Genomic DNA, 24,600 nt, shown 5'->3' with positions numbered 1-24,600 from the left:
CCAGATTTCTGGACTTAATGACCAAATGAAAAATTTACTATTAAAATTTTCTTTTCATTTGTTTGTTTTTGTTTGTGGGGGTAATTAGGTTTAATTATTTATTTTTTTAATGGAAGGACTGGGGACTGGACCCAGGACCCTGTCACTCTAAGCATGTGCTCTAATACTAAGCTATGCCATGCTACCCCTATTTTTTTAAATAAGAAAGACTAGGACAAAACAAAACATGTAGAAGAAGAGAAAGGAATAAGGAGCTCCATTTTGAAGCTGGAGCCATGAAGATGGCAATGAAATTCTCATGTGGAAATAGTAAGGGGGAAACTGGACAGACACACCTGGCACTCAGAGGAGACAATGGGGCGAGGAAAATCAAGGTGGGAGTTGTCAGCACCCATCTGTTTTTTAAAGACCTGGAAAGGAATGAGATCTCCTAGGGGAACAGTACAAACACAGAAGGAAGCCCAAAGCCATTTCCTGAGTCACAGAGGAAGAAGGCTCAGCAAAGAAGATCTTTGAGATGGAAAATCAGGAGAGTGTAGTAATGCAGAGGCCAAAAGAGAGGAAGGTTTCAGGAAGGATAGAAGAGTCCTCCTAAATGTTTAGCAACTGGCTCTCTGAGGGAAAAAAAAAATCAGTCTTGATTTTTAGTGTTTTCCTGATTTCTGTGATGTAAATGTATATTTATATCAATAGAAAAATTCACACATAAATTAATAGAGAAGGCTCTCAATTAAATACAGAAAAAATTTAACTGCACCAAGTCAGAAAAAATACAGATTAACATTATATTTGTATTATATTATATTTAGTTTAACCTATCCCACTTGCAAAGAATAAAATTTGATCATAGTAATACACATTGTTGGTAAAAGGAAAATCAAATATTCTGATAGTCTGCAATTAGGAATGCAAATTATTACAAGCTTGCTTAAGGCCAACTGGACAAAATCTATCATGTTCATTTCTTTTCATCTAGTTATTCTACTTCTAAGAATTTGTCATAGGGAAATAAGTAGAGAAATGTAACAAGACTATAAGGATATTCATCATACTGTTATTTACAATAATTAAAAACTGAAAACTACCAACATGCCCAATAGAGATAAGAGGGGAAAATGGCACATTCATGTGATGACATACTAAAGTAACACACTTTAGAAGTATTTTTATATTGTTTTATTAAAAACGTTAAGTAACAAACTAGTGGTATATAAGAAACCAGTAATACGATGTTTAGACAATTGGATTGTAGTTTCATTTAAAAAAAAAAAGTATACATGTAAATATTCACAGAAAAGAAGATTTGGAAACAAAAATATAGCCAAGAGTTTATGGCAGCTGTTTCTCGGTAATGAACTTGGGTGTAATTTTAATTTTCTTCTTTAGACATCTGTATGTTTTTGAAATTTCCCAAAATAAATGTAAAATACTTTTTAAATCAGAAAAAAAAGGTTACATTCAAAAACTCTTAATTTAACAATATTTCTTTTATGTGCCAGGAGATTATTTTTGATGACCCTAAATTTTCAAAAATTTTCAAGATAACTTCTGGTATTGTTTAAATATGACTTGGAATGTTCCTAAGTGCTCTAGAAATTTTTGAACTTACCACAATAATTGGCTAATTTTATCATTTTCTCCAAAAATTTCCAGAGAGAAAAATCCCCAAACCTAGGTTCCCTCTCTTATTATGTATAAAATAATCAGATTAGTACCTGACATATAAAAGTGCCAGAGAGTGTTTGTTAAAATTTTCTTTAAAGACAACAACAAGGAACTCTGGGAAAGAAATGAATATTAAATAATTTAATATTAATTCATTTGATCAAACAAATAGGTTCACTTTCCATTTTGGATGGGTACGTGTAGAACATCAGACATCACACAATAATTTGGAACAGCTGTTGGCACACTTTCAAATATGTTAGAATTTTTGTTTTGTTTTGTTTAATCTTATAAAAGTTTTCCAGGGAATATGCAGTCGTGCAATTATATCAGTAGTTGTCTGGTCCCATAATGTGGTTCTCAAGATCTATAAAACATTCTATGACATAAATGACAATAAGTTTAATAAGTATTTGGGAAAGTATTTTTTATTGAAGTATATAGTTGATTTACCATGTTGTGTTAGTTTCAGGTGTACAGCAAAGTGATTCGGTTATTCATATATATATATTCTTTTTCAGATTCTTTCCCATAATATGTTATTACAAGATATTGAATATAGTTCCCTGTGCTATTACATAGTAGGTCCTTATTGTTTATCTATTTTATATACTGTAGTGTGTATCTGTTCATCCCAAACTTCTAATTTATTCCATTTCCAACCTTTTTCCCTTTGGTAACTATAAGTTTGTTTTCTATGTCTATGAGTCTATTTCTCTTTTGTAAATTGCAAAGGTATTTTAGATATAAATTGCCAATATGCAGGCCTTTATCAATGGCTGAAAGATATGGAATGTTAGGTTCCCTGAAAAATAAGCTTTATTTTCTACCTATTTTAAACTATTGTATATAAATTTTACCTCTTCCTCTTATATATCAAGGGATGGTTCTGAAAGAATTTCATCACACAGAGGAGGTCTGTTAATCCCAAACTCCTAATTTATCCATCCCTTTCTTTTAGAATCATAGTTTGTTTTCTGTATCTGTGAATCTGTCTCTGGTTTGTAAATAAAATTTGTATTTTTTTTAGATCCCACATATAAGTGGTATCATATGATATTTATCTTTTTAATTGGGCTGTTAATAGATTTTGCAGGTTAACACTTTATATTTTGCACACTGTAGAAATTCACACTATGTCAGTCCTAATATTTTCTATATAATTTTCATTGTAAATTGCTCATGACTTGGCAGCCATCCAAGACAAATGGGCGAGACACTTATTTGGCCCAGCCTCCAGCTGCAAGATGCTAAGCTGACTCCAAAGGAGGCAGGCACTCTTCTAAAGTCACTGCCCAGGCCTTGCTGCAGCTACCACAAGGAGTCTCATGATAACATGTGGCACAAGGTGACACAAAGTGTTTGTTCATTCATTCATTCAAAAGTTCATTTTTTGTTTATGTAAAATGCATTGACTATCCATTTATACCAAACACTGTATGAAGTGTCATAAATATAAGGATAAAAACAAATTTTAGCATCTCATAGTTTAACAGTATAAACAGAAATAGGAAGCAAGAGTTTGAGATCTAAGACTTACCACAGTAGAAGTATGAATATACTTCCATGGGAGCAGGGAATCAATGATTAGGGAGGCAGTCAGGAAAATTCTCATTTCCTGAATACGTATTTACTGAGCACACGCTATTTGCAAAGCACTAGGTGCTGGGAATACAGTGAAAGCAAAACTTCTGTGTGTTCTCTGAGAGCTCATATTTATGTGTATAGTGTATAAAAATACAGTATATATAGCTCATTATATGTACATAGTATTTTACTTATTTACTGAGTAAAACATACAGTATTTTAGATTGTGACCTGTGCTATGGAGAGAAACAAAGCCAGGTAAAGAGGATCAGAGTGCCAGGGGTGAATTTACACAGGACAGTCAGAGGAGGCCTCTGATAAGGTGACATCTGAGCAGAGGAATGCAAGAAATGAGCCTACAAGCCCTACAGATACCTAGGGGAGGAAGAGAGTTCCAGGCTGAGGGAACATTAAGTGCAAAGGCCTTGGGGCCAGCGTGTGCCTGGTTTATTCCTGGAAGAGCACAAATGTCGGAGTGGGAGGAGGACGGGGCGGGGAGAAGCAGGAGAGGAGGCGAGAGAAGCAGGCAGGAGCCATGTCTTGCACCGCTTTGGCAGTGACCGTGAGCGTCCAGGCTTTTACTCTGAACAAGATGGGAAGCCAGCAAGGGGCTTGGAGCAAGAAAGTCTAAAAGAGCTGATGGCTGTTTAAAGACAAGCACTACCACCAACAGGGTGTTGAAGTGGACTGCAGGTGGGGGCAGGAGAAGGAGTTAGGAGGCTACCACAACCATTTGAGAAAGAGACGGTGGGAGCTTTGGCCACGGTGTATATAGCAGAGGTAGGGAGAAGCTGTCAGATCGGAAACATTCTCTGAAAGTTAAACAAGCGGGATTTCCTGGTATCTTCTCAGAAGAGATAGAATTTAAGCAAGGTCTTTAAGGGTGAGTAGATGCTCACCAGACAGAAGAGGGGATGGGGGCACTCTAGCCCCAGAGAAGAGGCACTAATGCATGAAAGGAGGAGAGGCCACAGCAGAGCCAAGAAACTCTGCATCACAGGAATCTGGGCCTGGACGTTGTGCTCAGCAGTGAGTAAAGACCAGACCAGAGGGGTAGTTTGGGGCCCATGTAGTCAGTGGTCTTGCCAGATACCCGGGGGAGTCTGAACTTTGCTCCAGAGGCAAGAGAGACCTAACAAAATGTAAGAAGCTGGGAGTGACAAGTCTGGCAGATTTATAGGCACACGAGCCTGACGGAACTGGGGAGGCACGAGCAGCAGCGACCAGGAGGCTGCTGCAAGTGTGCTGGTGGGAGATGACAAATGGGGACCTGAACTAAGACCGTGTCGGCGGGACTGGAAAAGAGGAAACAACTTGAGAGGTTCTGAAGAGGTAGAAAAGCTGAGGCCCCACAAGTCCACAAGGGTCAGGAGCAACCCTGAGGACATCAAGGCTCTGGCTGGAAGAACAGGACAAGGGGGACCCACAGGGACAGGTCGCTAGAGAGGGAACGGAAGGCAGGATCCTCGGAAAAAGCCCATCATATCCTGTCATTGTTGTGCTCCAAACCCCCGCCTACCTTCTCATCTCACTCAGGGTCACAGCCAGCGTTCTCACTGCAGACCTCAAGCTGCCGCGGAATCGAGTTCCCGCTCTCCGCCCTCAGCTCGTACTCCCCCAGAAACCTTTCCTCTAACAGATCTTGGAGCTTTGCTGTTCCCTATGTCCAGAACATTCTTCCTTTCCGCAAGTATCTCCATGGCTTGCTCCTGTACCCCCAGAAGGTCTCTGTTAAATGTCACTAAACTTCCATGACCATCGTAGTTGCAATCCCCCACCTACAGTCTCTGCCCCCTACCTGCTCTATTTATCTCCATACCATTTTTCCCTCCTGATATTTATCTTTCAGGGTTTTTTATATTTTAATCTCTATTCCCTCCCTCCCACCCCCTGACCTTACCGTACTTCACAAGAAACAAGCTCAAAGAAGGCAAGAATCTTCTGTCGGTTTTCACAACCTCATCTTTAATGTCTAAAACATCATCTGGCACAGAATCAGGGGGTTAAATACATGTGTTTAATTAACTAAGTAATGAATGAACATGGATCACGTTGAGTTAGATGTACCTGCAAAACCTTCAGGCAGAGCCACTCATAGCCAGTTGGAATTGGAGCACAGCAGATCACAAGGGAGAACATGATGGAGACAGAAGTTTGGGATCATCGGGATAAAATCCAAGCAATCCCAGAAGCTCCAAGAGATACAGTAGGAGAGCACTTACGAGTCAGACCCAGGAGCCAAAAAGCCTGGGCTCGAATCTGGCCTTCGACATTTTGTGCTCATAAATCTTGAACCAAGTTTTAAACCTCTCTGAGCCTCTGAGCCTCACCTCTAAAATGAGGTTTTTAAAAAACCTGCCTCAGAAGGTTGTGGTAAGATTTAAGTGAGCAAAGACAGGTAAAGCACTGAGAGTAAGCTGGCACACGGAAAGCAGGGAATAACTGAAAGCAAGGGGGACACAGAGGAGGGTGGCACTGTCTCTGGGTAAGAGGGCAGGAGTCCCAAGTTTGTGTTCTGACACAAATTCACTTCCTTGTGCTCTGTGGTGAACCAAGACAGGTTCTCTCTGCTCTTCTGCTTTGAGTTTGTTGCTGTTGGTGTTTTCTTTCATTGGTTTTCTCTACAGTCTTATTAGAAGAAACCAATAAACGACTCTGCAGCATTGTGAATCTGAGCATGGGACACTGGGAGGCGTACATTATGGCAGAAAGAGCCTGGGTCTTCGGACTCAGAAAAACATGGGCTTGAACTCCAGCTCTGCCACTCAGATACAGAACTTAGTCTCTCCTGAGCTCTAGAACAGGAATGACGGTATCCACCACAAACACCCCAAGCCTAAAGAAGAGTGGCTGCTGAGTACGTATTTGTGGGATGAATGAATGCGGCCGCTGTGTGGGAGGATGAAGAGTGAAGCACTCATAAAACACTGAGCACGGTCCCGGGCACAGCGTAAGAGGCAATAAACTGACCCAGTACGGAGGCTGCAAAAAGCTTCATGTTTATGACTGGCAGCTGGGCTGGCATTCCTGTGGCGAGGACCTGCTTAAGGGACTCAGTGTCAGGTCTGAACTTTCTGTTTATTCATGTCATTAAAAATTATTTTCACTTCATCTTTTAAGGGACTAGATTTACTTTACGAAGGCTTCGTCCAAGCGCTCCTTTATTATAAGGTGCACTTAACGTGATTAGATATTGGTATCAGGTTTGTTGTGGGTCTTAGCAAGACAAAAGAGAAGCCCTGATTGTTCTGTTTGCCTTGGAGTCTCGTGCCTCAGCGTGAGCACCTGGGATAACCTCGGTGGTGAATTCTTCACGCACTGCTTTAGCCAGAAAAAGCTGACACGGCTCAGCAGTTGCTTTATAACAACGTGCGTTATCACGGACCAGAAAGCTTACATCTATGAAAATATTAGCGAGGATTTAAGAACTGATTGCATCTGGGGAGGTTACCTGTTTTAAGGGTACTTTTTAAAAATTATCTCTTTCCTAATTACAAAAGAGTACATGTTCATTGAGATAAGCTGGAAAACTAGAAAAAACCGTAGGAGAAAACTCTACCAGTCTGGGATGTAACATTTCTGTACAGGTCCTGCAGATTGTTCCAGATGCCGCCTCCCCGGGGAGGAGTGTATGTGTGCAAAACCAAATTCAAATCACACCAAATATTATTATGTGTTGCTTTTTAAACTAACTAATGATGCATTCATTCATCTATCCATTCAAGCAAACTAATTAAATACCTACTAGGTGCCAGGCCCCGTATAAAGTACAGAGGAGGAGGGAGAGGAGCATATGAAGAAATCGTTACAATAACCTAAGAATAAAAAAAAATAATAATAATAACTTGAGATAATTAAGGTACACATGAAGTACCACAGGTGCACACAAGAGGGAGCAAAAACGACCCTCTGGAACACAGAGGTGTCAAGGAAGCATCCTACAGAGGATGGCACGTGAGCTGTTACTAACAGGGAACACAGAAGCTCACCGAGGAAGGGAGATGGAGACAATGTGCCACAAAGGCCCAAATATAAAACTACATAGCTAGTCTGAGGTATCACAGAAACCCAGGGTGGGTAAAAAGGTGAAAGGGTCGGAAAGAAGAGGGTGCAAATGCGGGAGCCGGGTAACAGGCAGCCATTGTGGGATCCGAAGCAGGAGAATGATATGAGCAGATTTATGTTTTGGTTTTAAAAAAAAAAAAGTACTGCGATTTTTTTTTCCCATCATTGAGAAAGAGGGGCAAAGAAGAAAACTAGAGCCATCCATAAAAGGGCTGATCAGGTGAAAGGTCATGAAGTTCTAATGACAGTGGAGATGACAGACAATATCCTGGTACCCAGAGTGCACCGGAAGTCAGGAGACCTGGAATCCAGATCGGCAAACTCGCCCTTTCCTCTCTTCCTTCCACAGTTACTAAGAATCGGCTCCGTGCATGACAAGCAGTGCGAAGTGCTGGAGAAACCAAGCTAGATGTGGCCCAGTTCTTACACCCCAAGAGCCTACATTCTAGTAGGAAAGAAGTGAAAATGTACTATTTTACTGCGCAGCAGGCCTTCCTCTCCTCCTTTGGAGCAGGGCTCCAATTTTCCTATCGGAAAACCATCCACCTCCGACTCACAGTCCACGCAGTGTTGAGTGAGACTGGTCATATTCCAACCCTGCTCCAACAGTGGGTGCAGAACTAGGCCAGGCAGACAGGAGCATCTCACGTCCCTGAACCCGTGACTGATTCAGGAATAGGCACGTGACTCTAACCAGGCCAACAAGATCATGCCCAGGGGAATTAGACCCAGGAGAAAAGAAATCACTGCCTCTTCTAAGATCCTCTATAGGCTTAAGACCATATCGCCCCTGGGTTGTCAGAGTCCCCCACACTATCAGGTGAGAACGTATCTAGCATGAAGTCACACAGAGGAAAGCCAAGCCAAGAAACAGAAAAACAGGGATCAGATGACATCTTCTGAGAAACTGGATTCAGCCATGTACTCCTTGACATCAAAGTTAAGTGAGTCAACACATTCCCTTTTTGGCCTCAATGAGTTTGCGATTTTGTTACTTGTAATTGAAAGAGTGCTCCCTATAAACTGACTGTACTTCAATAAAAATATATTTTAAAAAAGAAAGAAAGAGTGCTGAGAACTTCCAGGAGAGAGACACACAATCCCCTAACTGCAATACCATGTGACAGGTACCACCGAGGTATTTATAAAGCGTAAGTCACACAGTGAAGACTGCAATCAATTCTATCCGTAGGTAAGTCGAAGAAACTTTCACAAAGGAGGTGATGTTTAAGTGAAGTCTTAGCCATCTGGTGACAGGATAAGGGGCAAAAGAACATTCTCTGCAGAAGAAACAGGATGAGCAGAGGCAAGAAAGTAGGGAAGAACACAGAACGTTTGGGGAAGAAAAGACAGTCCACTACGCTACAGCACTCAGCTCACAACAGGAAGCAGACTGTACGGGAACTGGTACATTGTGGGGTCATGAGGAGTCACTGGATGACCCAGTCAGACCACTTCACCTCCCATATAACCTCTCGAGACCACAGCTGCTTCACAGTTAAAAATAAAGTAGATCAGAAAAAAAAAAGAATGCAAATTGATAAAAATATTAAAAGACCTTACCTGCTGATAGAATTCATCATCTTTGGGGGTCAGATAAGGAAGCCAAGTGTCTTCAAGCTCTTCCAGAAGCCTCAGTTTCTGTTTAAAAATAATAATGATTATAGGTGACTGAATATAAAGTGACCCCAAATGTAAGACCATCCTTTAGTTTTCCAATAAGAGGACATACATACCCCCTTCAAATTTAGCCAACTTGAAAGTATGAACTTTTAGAGATATTAGTCAAAAGTCACTTATAAAATGTATTAATTTAATTACATTTAAATTACACCAAATGTATAAAACACTAATTTAGAAATAATGATTTTATTCACTCTCACATTTCTTGAAGCAATTTGCTTCACTCTTGACATGTATCTTTAGTATCAGGGTCATTTTTGTCATCAGTTAGAGTCACCTTTTGAGTCATCAAATACAGTTTTCCAGAACAAATCTTCCTGTCTGTATAATCTGCTTGAGACACAGCAGTTTTTGAATCCTTCTATGATACTATCACTGGAAATACCAAATCAAGCCACAAATACCCGTTCGTGTAACGTCAGAATATTTGGGGTATTTATTCATCCTGTAAACATTTATGTGACATCATATACACTTATATATTACTTTTTCAAGAGATCTTTCATCTCTAGAATAATTACTAAATCTGTGTTAAGCATCTTTGCTTCTTTCCTAATTTTTTGTTTGTTTTCTTCTATTTTTCTATTTTTTTCTTTTTATTTTGTCTTTTCTAATTTTATGAAGAAACCCTTTCAAGCATCCACAACCAGTATTGCCTGAGGCCATTTCAAGATACTACATCTTCCCAAACAGTAGCATGCTGTTCAAACAAAGCAGTTAAGAGAGGACCCCATATTATAAAGTTCTTTATAAGGAATCAAACATGTATAAGGTGACCCTCTCCTTCTGAGGGATTTTTTTCAAAGAATGTCTGACCTTATATTCCAGCATATATGATGTATGTGTGTGTGTGTGTGTCCATGGCATATAAATGGCATATATGTAAGTGTACGCAGACACAAATAGGGAAATTATCTATGTATCACAGTAATTTTCTGAAAGAAAAAAAAAAAGCAGAAAAGGCAGAAACAATTGACTTTCAAAAAAAAAAACCCACAATTCAGGCTGATCAGTGATCAGCCACTGAGGCACTTTTTTATAAGAATGAGAAAACGGTGGGCCTTGCTCTGGGTTGATGCAGCCCTACTCCCTAGAGCATGACTTAGAAAACCCAAACTGGATTTCAGCCCCTCCTTGCTCCAAAGAGCAGTGTCTCTATGCAGTGCACAACCTGCTCAACCAGACATGGTGGCCCTGAGTATTATCCTCCCCCATCTCAAGAAAGCAGCCTTCTCGCACAAACCCATCACAAAGTAGTCCAGAGCAAGCACCCTTTTGCGCAGAACTCAAGTTCTTCCTGGATCTTTCATTTAATTATCCAAACTGAATATAGAAAAAAGGGAATAAAAAATAGCAACCAGGATGCACCTAGAGATTATGATACTAAGTGCAGTAAGTCAGACAGAAAAAGACAAACACTATATATCACTTACATGTGGAACCAAAAAAACAAAAGTAATAATACAACTGAACTCATTTACAAATCAGAAACAGACTCACAGACATAGAAAACAATTTATGGTGTGTGAATTATATCCCAATCTAAAAAAAAAGAGACAACGCAAGTGTCTATCCACAGAAGATGGTTAAATAAATGCTGGTACAGCCACACAATGAAATACAACACAACAGTAAACAAGAGTGAAGAGGCTCCCTTTAATGAAATTAAGTGCTCTCCAGGATATTTCAGGAAATAAAAGGCAAGGGAAGAACATCCGCTTGTATTTGCCTACGGAAACATAAAGGATATGTGACAAACTATTCAAGGGGTTCTCTCTCAGTGGTAGAGGTGGGAAACACCAGGAAGGCGCCAGACTATTCAAAATATTCCAGTTTATATTGTTTTGACTTTTGAACTAGGTAAACATACTGTCTATTCAACATATTACCTATTACCAACTCAAGTATATTACCTATTAATTACTAAAAGGGAATTCAATATAAAGATGAAGACAGCATGATCTTTGGCTTTATTTTATAAAGTCCATACTTTTGTGATGTCTGATAAAATACTGTGGAGAGAGACTACTGCAGATTAGCACACTAAAGAGAGAAGGCGGGAGTGGTAGAATGAGTGCTTAGCAGGCACGAGGTCCTGGGTTCAATCCCCAGTACTTCTGGTAAAAAATAAGTAAATAAACCTAATAACCACTTCCCCCCCCCCAAAAAAAAAGCAAAAAAAATTTTAATTAAAAAAATCAAAAATAAAAAAAAACTCCAAATTATATTTTTAAGTGAAAATAATATCCAGAATAAACTAACAGCTTGGTGATGGAAAAAAAATTTAATAAAAAATAAAAATAAATTTAAATTTAAAAAAAAAGAGTGAAGGGGGAAAAAGGAGCTCTGACAATTTCTTTGTGTCAAGTGTCAACCAGTCGGTAAATAACACACAATGTTAAAATGCACTCTGGAGTGGAGGGAGAAGGCGCTTGTGTCTGACTGTCAGATCTGGCTAACGGTTGCTCCTTGGCCTGACGTACAGACAAATCCACGCAGCCAGGCCCTGCAGCACATGGCTCTGCCTACACACTTCTCTGCTTCACACTGGTGTCAAATACATCAAGCTGCTCACAAATGGCACACAGAAAGCCAGAGCAAGTGCAAAGCCTCGGCTCTCCCACCTGCAGGAGAAGCATCCATGAGAGCTACACCCACTCCACAGCTCTGGCAGGTGAAGGACCCAAATACAAAACCTTAAGTAAAAACACACTGAAGCCCCAAACCACAGTCTCAAGTTGGATGTCAGAAACAATAACCCTAATAAGCTTCTCTGAAAAGTTAACCTCGATCTGAGCTTCCATGTCCTGCCAAATAGAGATATAGAGAATCTCACTATAATTACACACAAAGATTAACTGGATTACGGCTCATAAGGTGAGGGTGCATCTCACGTACAAAAATGTTCTGTCCCACTGATGTCTCTTCAGCCTCGTCAGATTATGCCTACAGCTCTTCTGTGTCCATTTTTCAGTTTCCACGTAATTTTTAAATTATGAATCACATTTTCTCAGGTTCTATAAAAATTGAATTTTGCTGTCTGTCTTCAAAATACAATCACAAATATGGGCTTCTGGATATTCAGTATAAAAATAACCACCTGATCTTCTGAGGGCTCCAAATAATTCGCAGGAAAATTGACCTAGTCCTTAAGCAGGGCATGAATGAGTAAGAAAAACCTCCCTGAGGAAGCCAAATCAAAACCAGAAAGGTGAGTGAGAAGTAGCAAAGCCAAAAGAAGTAAAAAGAAATACTTCATATATACATATGCCATATTTGCTTTAAAAAGAAAAAAAGTATCTCAACAAACAGCATCTGTTTTCCTGTGCTCAATGAAAATATGGCACAGTAAAAATAAATAGAATTTGGAGGAAAGAGTAGAATTTGATTCCCAACTCTACCACTTACTAGCTGTGGTACCACGCCTGAATCAACCTTTCCAAATCTGTTTACTCACCTATAGAACCCTGTCTCACAGGCTGTTGTGAATATGAAATAAAATTAATCACATATATTATTGCATTTTATAAATTATAAGCTATGCAGATATTAGGCAAATGGCATTCAAATGTTGGGACGGATCTATAACAAAGCATCAGGTAAGAAATCTAACTGTTAGTTCTAACACCAGTTCTCTCAGTCTAGGTATATGATTTAGGACTAGTTTCTTATCTACCTATAATATACAGAGATCTAAGAACAATGTCTCACAGACAAAAAACCTTCAATCCACTGGCAAGCACTCACTGTTACAGTTACTCATTTCTGAGAAGGACAATTTTATTTTCTAGTTATAAATCACCTATAAGCAATCCTATGTATAGCCCATCAAATTATATTTTATGCCACAGATTAATGCTACATGAGAAATTTAGATATTAGTTTGCCTGGGTGAACTACAACAGAACTATATAAAAACTCTCCATAAAAGTTTATATATATATAAAATGCCTCAATTAACTACACTGGTGATAAAAATTAAAAATGTCATAAAATTTTAGAACAGATGAAAAAACAAAGACCTATCCAGAGACACAAAGTGACTGGCAAGAAATTACACTACCATTCACAACTAATAATCTCATTGCCTAAGTATAAGATCATTTCCACTACAGTCCATTATATCAACCCTAAGGAAAGAGAAATTTTCTTTCAAGAATTGTTCAATTTTCCACTGGAAAAAAAAACATACAAATGCAAAATTTATAATAATTTTAATTAAAATCAATACCATTTTAAAAATTTAAAACCAGTGCTTCTAACCAGTTCTTTTGTACCCTCAAGTCCTGGCTACTTTGGTAGCTCTACAATGCTTTCAAGAATTCTTTTTAAGCATTTCTTTTCAGTTTCTAATAATGGGAGCCTATGCAGCAGTAGACCAAAAATCCAGCCAGAGCAAAAAACCTCATAATCCACAAATCAGGAAGAATTCTCAGGAGGACTTTGCCTCAATAGTGGTATAAAATTAGCCCTGGACTACCATTCTATTCCTTCATAACAAGGCTTAAAAGTAAGACTGAAAGGATCAAACCAATCAAAAGTTACAAGACACGGAAAGAAAGACAAGAATATACGGCAAGGTAATATGATCGATAATGAAGAGAAAAATCAATCAGTTGGAATTGGTCCCATAATAGCATAGATGACAGAATTAGCAGACAAGCACATTAAAAACAGTGATATAATTGTAGTTTATAAGTTCAAGAAATTGAGAAAAGACTGAACATGGTAAATAAAGAAAAAGAAATAAAATTAAATCAAGCTTCCAGACAGGAAAACCACAATATCTGAAATGAAATATATATTAGATAAGATTCAAAGCAGATTAGATATCATGGAAGAAAAGAATAGTGAACATGAACCCATAGCAATAGAAACTATCCAAAAGGAAACACAAGCAAAAAAAAAAATTATCAGAGTATCAGTGAGTTGTAGGATTACTTTAAGCAGTTTAATACATATGATTAGAGTGACCAAAGAAGAGAAGAATGGGAGAAAGAAAAATACTGGCCAAGAATTTTCTATATTTGATGAAAATTATAAATCCACAGATTCAAGTTGCTCAAAGAACTACACACACACACACACACACACACACATATACACATAAACATAAGGAAATAACACTAAGGCACAATATAATCATATTACTTAAAATCAGTGGGAAAAAAAAGAAAATCTTAAAAGCAGTCAGAGAAAAACAGTATGTACACAGGAACAAATCATAACATGAAATACCTCATTGAAAGAATGTTACTCAGAAGACAGTGAAGGAACATTTTCAAAGAACTTAGAGAAAAAAAAATTGTCAGACTAAGTATCTACCCCAAGCCAAATTATCTTCCAAAAACAAAAATGAAATAATACTTTTTCACACATAGAAAAGTCAAAATTCAGCACCAGCATAGCTTAACTATAAGATATCATAAATGAAGACCATTAGTTATAAACAAAATGACACTTGATAAATCTCAGTCTTCACAAGGGAATGAAAAGTGTCAATCATAGTAACTACACTGGAAATATAAAAGACTTCTCTCACTGTTTAAATCTTTATAAAAGACAACTATTTAAAGCAAAAATAATAGCACATTACTGAGTTTATAATATATGTAGAAATGAAATGTGTAACAACAATAGCACAATGGCCAAAAAGAAATGGGAGTATATCATAAAATTCTTAAACTACATGTAAAGTGCAACAGTATTATTTCAACGAATATATATGTATGCATATGCATGACTGGGCATTATTGTTTTGTACACCAAAATTGACTATAACTGACTATACTTCAAAAAAAAAAAAAGGAAGAAGAAAGAATCTATTAAGATAAAGATAGATACTAGAAACCCTACAACAACCATAAAATAACAACAAAGAGTTATGGAGACAAGCAAACAAGGGAGATAAAATAGAATCTTGAAAAGTCAAACCAAGAAAATAGAAAGATCTCCAATAAACAAAGTAACTTTACCCACAAAGGAACTAGAAAAAAGAAGAATAAAAGCCCAATTTAGCAGAAAGGAAATAACCAAGATCAGAACAGAAATAAATGCAAGTCCAGAAAAAAAAAACTTTAAATCAACAAAACTAAGAGCTATTTTTTAAAGATAAGCTAAATTGACAGACTTTAAGCATACTAAGACAAAAATAAAGAAGACTCAAATAAAATTATAAATAAAAGAATAGAAATCATAACTGATATGACAGAAATACAAAGGGTCATAGAACTACTAAAAACAATTATATGCCGACAAACTGAATAACACAGAAGTGGACAAATTTCTAGAAACATTCATCTACCAAGATTGAATCATAAAGAAATAGAAAATCTGAACAGACTCATAACAAGTAAAGAGACTGAATGAATAAACAAAAACCTCCCAAAAAAGATGGTTTCACTGGTGAATTCTACTAAACTAATTTAAAGAAGAATTAATGTCAGTCCTTCTCAAACTCTTCCAAAACATTAAAGAGAAAAAAATATTCTCAAACTCATTATGAACAAACTGGATTTAACAGCACATCAAAAGGATCATACACTATGATCAAGGAAGACTTACCTCTGGAATGCAAGAATGGTTCAGCATACTCAAATCAATAAATGCAATGCATCACATTAACAGAATGAAAGATAAAAAATTATATGATCATCTCAGTAGCTGCTGAAAAAGCATTTGACAATACACATCTTCGCATTATAAAAACTCCTTAAAAAACTGGGGATAAAAGGAATGTACCTCAACAGAATACAGGCCATGTAGGCCAAGCCCACAACTAAAAACATATTAAAGGTCCAAAGCTTTTCCTCTAAGATCATGACAAGGGTACACACTCTTACCACTCCTATTGAAAAAATGACACTGAAAGTCTTAGCCAAAGAAATTAGGCAAGAAAAAGAAATAACAGACATCCAACTTGAAAAGGAAGAAGTAAAGCTGTCTCTGCAGATGATATGATCTTACATACAGAAGATACTAAACACTCCACCAAAAAACCATTGGAACTATTAAAAAAATTCTGAAAGGCTGCAGGATACAAAATCAACATACAGAAATCTGCAGTGTTTCTCTACATTAACAGTGAAATCTCTGGGAAAAAATAAAGAAAACAATCCCATTTATAATAGCATCATAAACAATAAAATACTTAGGTATAAATGGAACCAAGGACATAAAAGACCTGCACACTGAAAACTATAAAACTTAGGTAAGCCAAATTGAGGAATACAGAAATAAATCAAAAAGTATTCTGTGTTCATAGATCAAAAAATTAATATTGCTAAAATGTCAATACTATCCAAAGTCATCTATAGAGTCAATGCAATACCTATCAACATTCCAATGGCATTTTTCACCAAAGTGAAAAACAAATCCTAAAACTTGTAAACCACCACCAAAAATACCCAAATAGCCAAAATGATCCTGAGAAAAAAGAACAAAGCAGGGAACACTACAATTCCTAATTTTAAACCACTTTATAAAGCTAAAATAAAGAAAACAGTATAGTATTGGCATTAAAATAGATACATAGACATTGGAACAAAACTGACACACAGAACAAACTCTTCATATATGGTCAACTAATATTTGACAAAGTAATCAAGAATACTCAATGGGGAAAGGATAGTCACTCCAACTTAAACATGCTAGAAAAACTAGATAATCACATGTAGAAAAATACAATCAGACCCCTATTATACATTATTCACAAAAGCTAACTTGAACTGGATTAAAGACTTGAACATAAGACCTGAAGTTGTAAAACTCCTAGAAGAAAAAAAACAGGGAAAAAGCTCCTCGACATTGATCTTGGCAACAATTTATTGATGACAACAAAAGTACAAGCATCAACAGCAAAAATAAATAAGAAGGACTATATCAAACTAAAAAGCTTCATAATGAAACATGAAAAGTCAATCTATGAAATGGGAGAAAGTATTTGCAAACCATCTATCTGATAGGAGGTTATTTTCCAAAATGTATAAGGAACTCATACAATTCAATAGCTAAACAAACAATCTGGTTTTTAAAAGGGCAGAGGACCTCAGTAGACATTATTCTAAAGGCATACAAACGGCCAGTTACATAAAATGGTGCTCAACATCACAAATCATCAGGGGAATGAAAATCAAATCCACAGTGAGATATAACCTCATATCTGTTAGAATGGCTATTGTCAAAAAGAGAAGAGATAACAAATGTTGGTGAGAAAGTATAGAAAAAGGAACTCTTGTGCCCTTTCAGTAGGAATGTATATTGGTAGAGACACTATAGGAAAATAGCATGGAAGTTCCTCAAAAAATTAAAAATAAAAGTACTATATGATCAAGCAATCCCACTTCTAGATATACGTCCAAAAGAAATGAAATCAAGATTTCAAAGAGATATCTGTACTCCCATGTTCACTGCAGCTACTATTCACAATAACCAAGATATGGAAACAACCTAAGTGTCCATCTAGAGATGAATGGATAAAGAAGATGTGGTGTATATGTATATACAAATTGGAATATTATTCAGCCATAGAAAAGAAATCCTGCCATTTGGGACAACATGGATGGACCCTGAGGGCATTATGATAAGTGAAATAAGTCCAAAAGATAAAGATAAACACTGTATGATCTCACTTATGTGTGCTATCTAAAACAGCCTAACTATAGAAACAGAGAGTAGCATGGTGGGTGCCAGGAGCTGTGGGTGGGAAAAATGGGAAGACGTTGGTCAAAGAAAACAAACTTCAAGTTATAAGATGAATGAGTTCTAGAAATCCAATGTAAAGCATGATAACCACAGTTAACAATACTGAAACTTGCTAAAGGAACTTTAGCAAAGTTAAATGTTGTCACCACAAACATACCTTTTTTTAAAAAAGAAATTACATAAGATGATGGAAGTGTTAACTAACTCTATTGTGGTAATCATTTCACAATATATTCATGTACTAAATCATCAGATTTTATACCTTAAATGTACACAATGTTATTTGTTGATTATATCTCAATAAAGTTGAGGGTTGGGGGAATGGGGATTGTTCTCTGACAAAATAGAATTAAATTAAAGATCAGTAACAGAAACATATCTAGAAATCCCCAACTATTTGGAAACTAAATAACCAACTTACAAATAATCCATGGGTCAAAGAAGAAACCAAACAAGAAATCAGAAGGTATTTTTAACTGGATAAAAATGAAAACAAAATATTTCAAAACATACAGGATGCAGTAACTGCAATATTTAGAGGGAAATTTACAACATTGAAGACCTACACTTAAAAAGAAAAATGGTTTCAAATCAATGCCCTCAGCTTCTTCCCAACAAAAACAGAAAAAGAACATATGAAACACAAAGTAGGCAGAGAGAGAAAATTATAAAAGATCAGAGAAGAAATCAATGAAATAGAAAACAGAAAAGTAAAGAAAATGAAGGAAGCCAGAACCTATTTCTTTGAGAAAATTTAAAATCTCTAGCCAGATTGATAAGGAAAAAAAAAAACTGGCATTTCAACAAATCAATTAAAAGAATAATAAGGAAGTATTATGAACTTTATGCCAATAAATTTTAGAACTTGAAAAAAACAGAAAAATTCCTTGAAAGTCACAAATTACCAGTGTAGATTCAAGAGAATAACTTGAAAAGCCCTATATCTAACAACGGAGTTGAATTTGTAGTTTAAAAACTTCCTACAAAGGTAACTCCAAGCCCAGAACTTTCACTGTTAAATTCTACCACACATTTCAGGAAGAAATAATGTCAATTCAAATCAAACTCATCCAGAAAATTAATGAAATTCAACCCCAAAACCAAAGAGAATTATTACAATAAAATTATAGACCAATATCCCTCAGAAATATGAAAACACAAATTATTAACAAGATTTTAGCAAACTGAATCCAATAACACATAAAAAGGATAATACATCATGACCAACTATTATCCCAGAAATGCCAAGGTGGTGTAACATTAGAAAATGGACATAATCATCATATTATCAGACTCAGAGAGAAAAACCACATGGTAATCAGAATAGATGCAGTAAGAACATTCGATGACACCCAACATCAGTCCTGCTAAATGCACTCAGCAAACCAGGTTACTTCCTCAGCCAGATAAAGGAATCTACGAAAACCATACAGCTACCACCATCGCTAGTGCTGTATTAAGTAATGTATTTTTTCTAGATATGTATCTATTTCATCTACGTTAGTTCTCAAATGTTTTATTACTCTTAGTAATACCAGTAATGCGTCCTCTTTTGAGTCCCAAATCTTGGGTCACATGATTTACCTCCTCCTTCCTCATATTCTCATTAATTATCTACAGTTTAGTTTTGTATATATTTTAAAACAGAAAAGCAGTGTTTTAAACCAATAATTAGGTGAATTTTCCAAAACATTTCATCAATTTCTATGTTCATCCTTTCTTCTTGTATTAAAAACCTTCCCTCTGGGTTCACTTTCCTCTTGCTAAACTGCAACATTTAACAGTTTTCCTAGTGAGAGTCCATGGAAAGTAACTCTCCTAGTCTTTTTTATGGCTGAAAGTATCTGTTTCCTCTCACTTTTGAATCACAGACTACTAGGTTTCAAAAATTTAAATTAACTATAAACTTCCCTTTGTGCTTGGAAGATTTCCCCTGTCTTCTTGCATCCACTGTTGCCAATTAAAACCTGTCGCCAATTAAAACCTGTCTTTCATATATAAACTGGATTTTGGGAGTGTGAATCTCTTAAGGAATTTTTTCCTTTATATCCCTTATATTCTAGTTTCAACATGACGGTACTCCTCAAAGTATCTGAGGATTCAGGTCTTTCTTTAACTAAGAAAAATTCTCAACTCTTGGCTCTTCAGGTGTTGCTTCTCCATCACAATCTTCATTCTCTTTTTCTGTAACGCTCTATTAGACATCTGTTGGAACCTCTCAATCTATCCTCCAAGTCTCCTAACTGCTCTTTTTTTCAATCCTTTGTCTCATTATGCTACATACTGGGTGAATTCCTCAGTACCCTCCTCCAGTTCACCAATTCTCTTTGCAATTGTATGAGGTCTAAAAGTACCCCTTCTACTGAGTTTATTATTTCTATGACTCTACTTTTCATTTCCAAGATTTGTAACTGGCTCTTTTTCATGTAAAGCTGCCCCTGTTCCATTTCTGCATCTTAGGGGGAATTTCTAAATTGCACTTTTATCAATGTGATGACTTTTCTTACCCCTTTGAACTTCTTGGGCATAATTATTTCAGTCTGTGCCTGACTTTTTTTTTTTTAATAAAATTAATCTCATCTGGAATAAATTTTTATTCACATTGTTGATTCTAATGGCACCTGTTTTCTTCAAGTATTTTGTTACTTTGTTTTGAAGGCTAATCCTAAGCAGGTGGCTTTTTTGTCTTTGCTTTTTTCCCCCTTCTCTCTCACTCCATATGTGCTCACCTCTCCCTCCACAGTGGTTCAGCAGCTGCCTCCACTATGATCCCGATAGTACCAATCCAGGACCAAGCCTCCTATGATGGTGATTTGGAGCACCACATTCTCTACCCTATTACTCCACAAGCCATCAGTCTGATTCAGTTTCTGCACTTGAAGGTTTAGCTATCTTCTCCCTGCCCCTCAAAACCCAAAGCTCCATATAAGCTACTTCCCTTACATGGTGATCTTTTTTCAGTCTCCTTTTATGGGAAGTACAACTTCACCTCCACCCCTGGCTTCACACAGTAAGCTCAGTTCTGGTCCCATCTCAAGTGGTAAACCTTAGTCCCTATTACCCAACAGGACCTAAACTCACTTTTTATTTCCACATCTGAAGCCCTTGCAGGATCATAGTTTCAATCCAGCTGATCCCTTCATGTTTTGTTCTCTTTCTGGTTTCTGGTCCACAACAATATCTTTCCTGTAAGTCCAGCTATGACTCCTGTCTTACCTTTTATTCTTTTAATGTGTTATCTGTCATTGTGACAAGTATTTGGAGCAGAAGGCATACACAAACTATGAGCTTAACTGCTCCATTTAACAAGAAGGCACAGATGATTTCTTTATGATAAAAATAGCAAGAGATTCACTAGGTCAAACGGTATGCTCTTTTGAAGTCTCTTGATTCAGACTGTGAAATTGCCCTCCAGGAAAACGGTATCCGTTTCATCCCATCAACAGACACTAACCATTTCTTCATATATTCAAATACCAATTATTATCAAACTTTTAAATCTTTAGCAGGTTGATAAAAGAAAAAACAAGTTCATTCTATTTATATTTCTTTGGTTGTTAACCAGGTTGCATAACTTTTCATACATTAGTTGCCATTTACAGTAGCTCTTTTGTGAAATGCTTGTCCATGTCTTTTGTCCTTTTTGTTTTGTTTTTTGTTTTTGTTTTTGCTGTTCGAAATCTAAGAATCTATACTTTGTGTCCATGTAAAGACAATGCATCTGGGGTTTTATGCAAGTTGATTAGTAAAAATTCATTTTCCTTCATTATTTTATTATGAGCAACTTTCTAACAAATTACTTAGTTTCTAGTGGAGTTCACCTCTCTTATACCAAGCTGTCAAACACTACACTTTCCAGACTTTTAAAATGTTCTTCTTTCCCTACACCTCACACTTTTCCAAGTATCCCACGAAGCTAGCCTTCCTTGATCTCATAAATTACTGTTTCAAGGGACATATTTTTATATAAGTAAAACTACAGGTACAAAATATAATCTTTAGCTCCTCATATAATAACGTGAATATCAAGATCTATCTCCCTCACCCACTTGATCTTAAGTTTCCACAACAATTATCAATTTTAAGACTGTAGCCCAAATTTCAAAAGGGAAAGAAAAATGAATATATCTATGTATATACATGACCAGGATATTGGACTGTACATCAGAAATTGACACATTGTAACTGACAGTACTTCAATAAAATAAAATTTTAAAAACATTTTAAAGAGAAAGAAAGGTTCCAGAAGAGAAAGATTTCTACGATAAGAAGTGGCTCAACAGGATCTAAAAAGAAATCAAGGTTGGAGATTGAGGAAAAGGACTGGAACTTTAGGGGAAGGGCAGTTTACACATCTAAAGAATATAATATTAATATCAAAGCAATAAGTACCTTTAACAAAAGGTTGGGTTCTTTACTCAAGAATAATGAGTTGGAAGAATTCTAACTTCTTTTTCACTTCATTTGGAGTAACTGCCTTATAAACTATAATTTCCTTGATCCACCTCCAAATATTCTACTGAAAACAGAGATAATCACTTACCCAAGATTCTTATCCACAATCAAAATACTGCTCATAATTTTGTAACTGAATACAAGAGCAAGGGCAATACCATTCCAAACCATAAAAGAGCGATAACAGACTAATTAAAACTCCTTCACTGCCATTGTGCCCACGTTCTAGCTCCAAGGACTTAATAATGAACCTCTCACATTTCCAAGAGGAGGGAAAAAACGCTCCTCTTGGCCACACCTGTTGAACTGAAAAAGTCAAATTCTCTCAATCATATTTCAATCTTTGGGGAACTTTCCACCTGGAAATTTGATACCTTAACAGTCTACTCCAAAGCCACAGACAAGAGCTCTGTGAGATTTTACCACGTGTCTTACCCAGCTTAGCACTGGTCTGATCAAACGAAGCACTTTCCTGCCAGCAGTCCAATTGTAAATAATAACACTTGAGACCCACAGGATTTCTGGCTTCCCTGTAATTTTACAAAGCTTTAACCATTAAACCGTGATCAAACAACCTGCCATGGGAAAGCAAAATGTACATGGTGCTGCAGTAAAGACATCAGTAAGTGACCTCAGTGACTGTCCATTTAATAATCCTTCGCTCTCCTTCGCTCTCCACTGTCCCTGCCTGGCTCTCTGCTGTTTCCACAGCAAGTGCTGCGTAATCAAACATTAAACGCTTCCCCTTGTGTAACCACAACTGAATTATAAAAGACATGATATATCACTTTAACAACAACAATAAAAATCCCTTACCTGCTGACACAGCTATATCAACTATTAGTTTTGCTAGCAGTGATGAAAAGTTAAAAGAAAAAAACACCTGTAAGAATAAGTTATCTAATAACTACTTTAGAGGTTTATGACACAAAGTAGATATTTCTTTTTGTTTTCATTTATCCATCCCCAGGATTCTGGAAAGTCAATACACACTATTATCAAAATTTCTTGATTGAGGCATTGAGCAAAACTCTGTTAACTACATCAGCATGTATTTAATCTTATTTCAGTATGTGCTCTTATGTTTGCAAGTTGCTCTTTCCAATTACGCCACTAATGAAAAATTACCATTGCTGCTGTGTCTGATAAAAAGTAAATAATAATTCTAATGAAGTTCTTCTTCTTCAAAAATGTTATGGCTTGCAACCTAACCTATCCATCACATGTGTAATTTCATTATGCTACAAAATGTAAAACTCCAATCTGAGATGTAATAAGCAGAAGGCCACTCTTCCCACTTATTCAGACTTTAATTTCAGACATATAGATATTTCTTTAAGCACCCTCCAAGCATAAGACAAAACGGCAGGAAGCATAGCCAAAAAATAATGGTTAGGAGTAGAGGCTCCAGACATTATCGGTTCAAATCTTGCCCCTGACAATAACTAGCTGTGTGACTTTGAGTAAGTTACCTAACCTCTCTGTGCATCTATTTCCCCATCTATAAAATAGATACAGTAATTGCATCTACTTCACAAGACTGTTATGAAGATTAAGTTAAATGAGTTATATTTGTAAAGAAACAAATGTGTGTGCAATTCCTTTTACAAAACAAACACTATATAAGTGTTTAATATATTCTATTTCATTATTTGTGTCAATAAAAATTTTAAAATAGACTAAAAAGACCAACAATTTTGCTTGTCCTCCCAGTCCCATTCCTTCCTGTCTTGGGGTCATGTATCAGTCATCACAGCTCCATTTTACATCAAGCAACCTCTTCCTCACCACAGGTCTCTTCTCTTCATTCTTTGTGCTGACATAATCTCAGACTTGAGATTAATTAATTCAGCTCATCTTTGGCTTTTCCTACTTCCCATTCCAGCTACAATCCCAATGCATCCTTTCTTTCCCTACCAAATATCCTGAAGAACCTAAATGACCCAAATTCCCACAGTCTTATTTTGCCCTGACCTCCATTATTAATGGGCTTCCACCACTTCCATTCTAGTAAGACAATTCCTCCCAAGGTTGGTGACCAACTCTACTTGCCGAAACGCAGCATCATCCTCTCGGTCAGTTGGTAAGCACTGGGCATAATTAGGTACCTGCGTCTCTTTCTCAAAATCCTCTTTTCCCTTGGTTTCTACAGCATCCTCTCCCTTTCATTCCTCTAGCCTAGGCTCCCTCCTTCTCAGTCTCTGCTTCAGGTCTTTCTTCATCTGCCCCTAACAGCAGATATTCCCTACCCTACCTCCTCTTCCTCCTCTACAAAACATTCTTCCTTTAGGCAATCTCACCTTCTTAGAATGCGTCCATGACAGACAACACTCAAATCCTCATCTCGAACCCAAACCTACATCTAAACTATCTCCAGGATATCACAATATGAAAGTCCCCACCAGCACCCCGAGATTCAGTAGGCCCCAAATCAAAGTCAAC

General features: G+C 36.8%; 1 protein-coding gene across 1 annotated transcript in view; it reads right to left on the bottom strand.

Moving 5' to 3' along the window:
• The window catches only part of FTO (FTO alpha-ketoglutarate dependent dioxygenase), a 344,072-nt gene that overhangs the window by 245,906 nt on the left and 73,566 nt on the right, over positions 1-24,600 (bottom strand). Inside the window, exon 2 of the mRNA XM_006207838.4 lies at positions 8,881-8,958. Coding sequence (XP_006207900.1) covers positions 8,881-8,958 — 78 coding nt within the window. The remainder of the gene's footprint in view (positions 1-8,880; positions 8,959-24,600) is intronic.

Source organism: Vicugna pacos, chromosome 9 (genome assembly GCF_048564905.1).
Source record: "Vicugna pacos chromosome 9, VicPac4, whole genome shotgun sequence".
Taxonomy (NCBI): Eukaryota; Metazoa; Chordata; class Mammalia; order Artiodactyla; family Camelidae; genus Vicugna; species Vicugna pacos.
The sequence above is the reverse complement of the archived record's forward strand: the minus strand, read 5'-3'. Positions and strand labels throughout refer to the sequence as shown.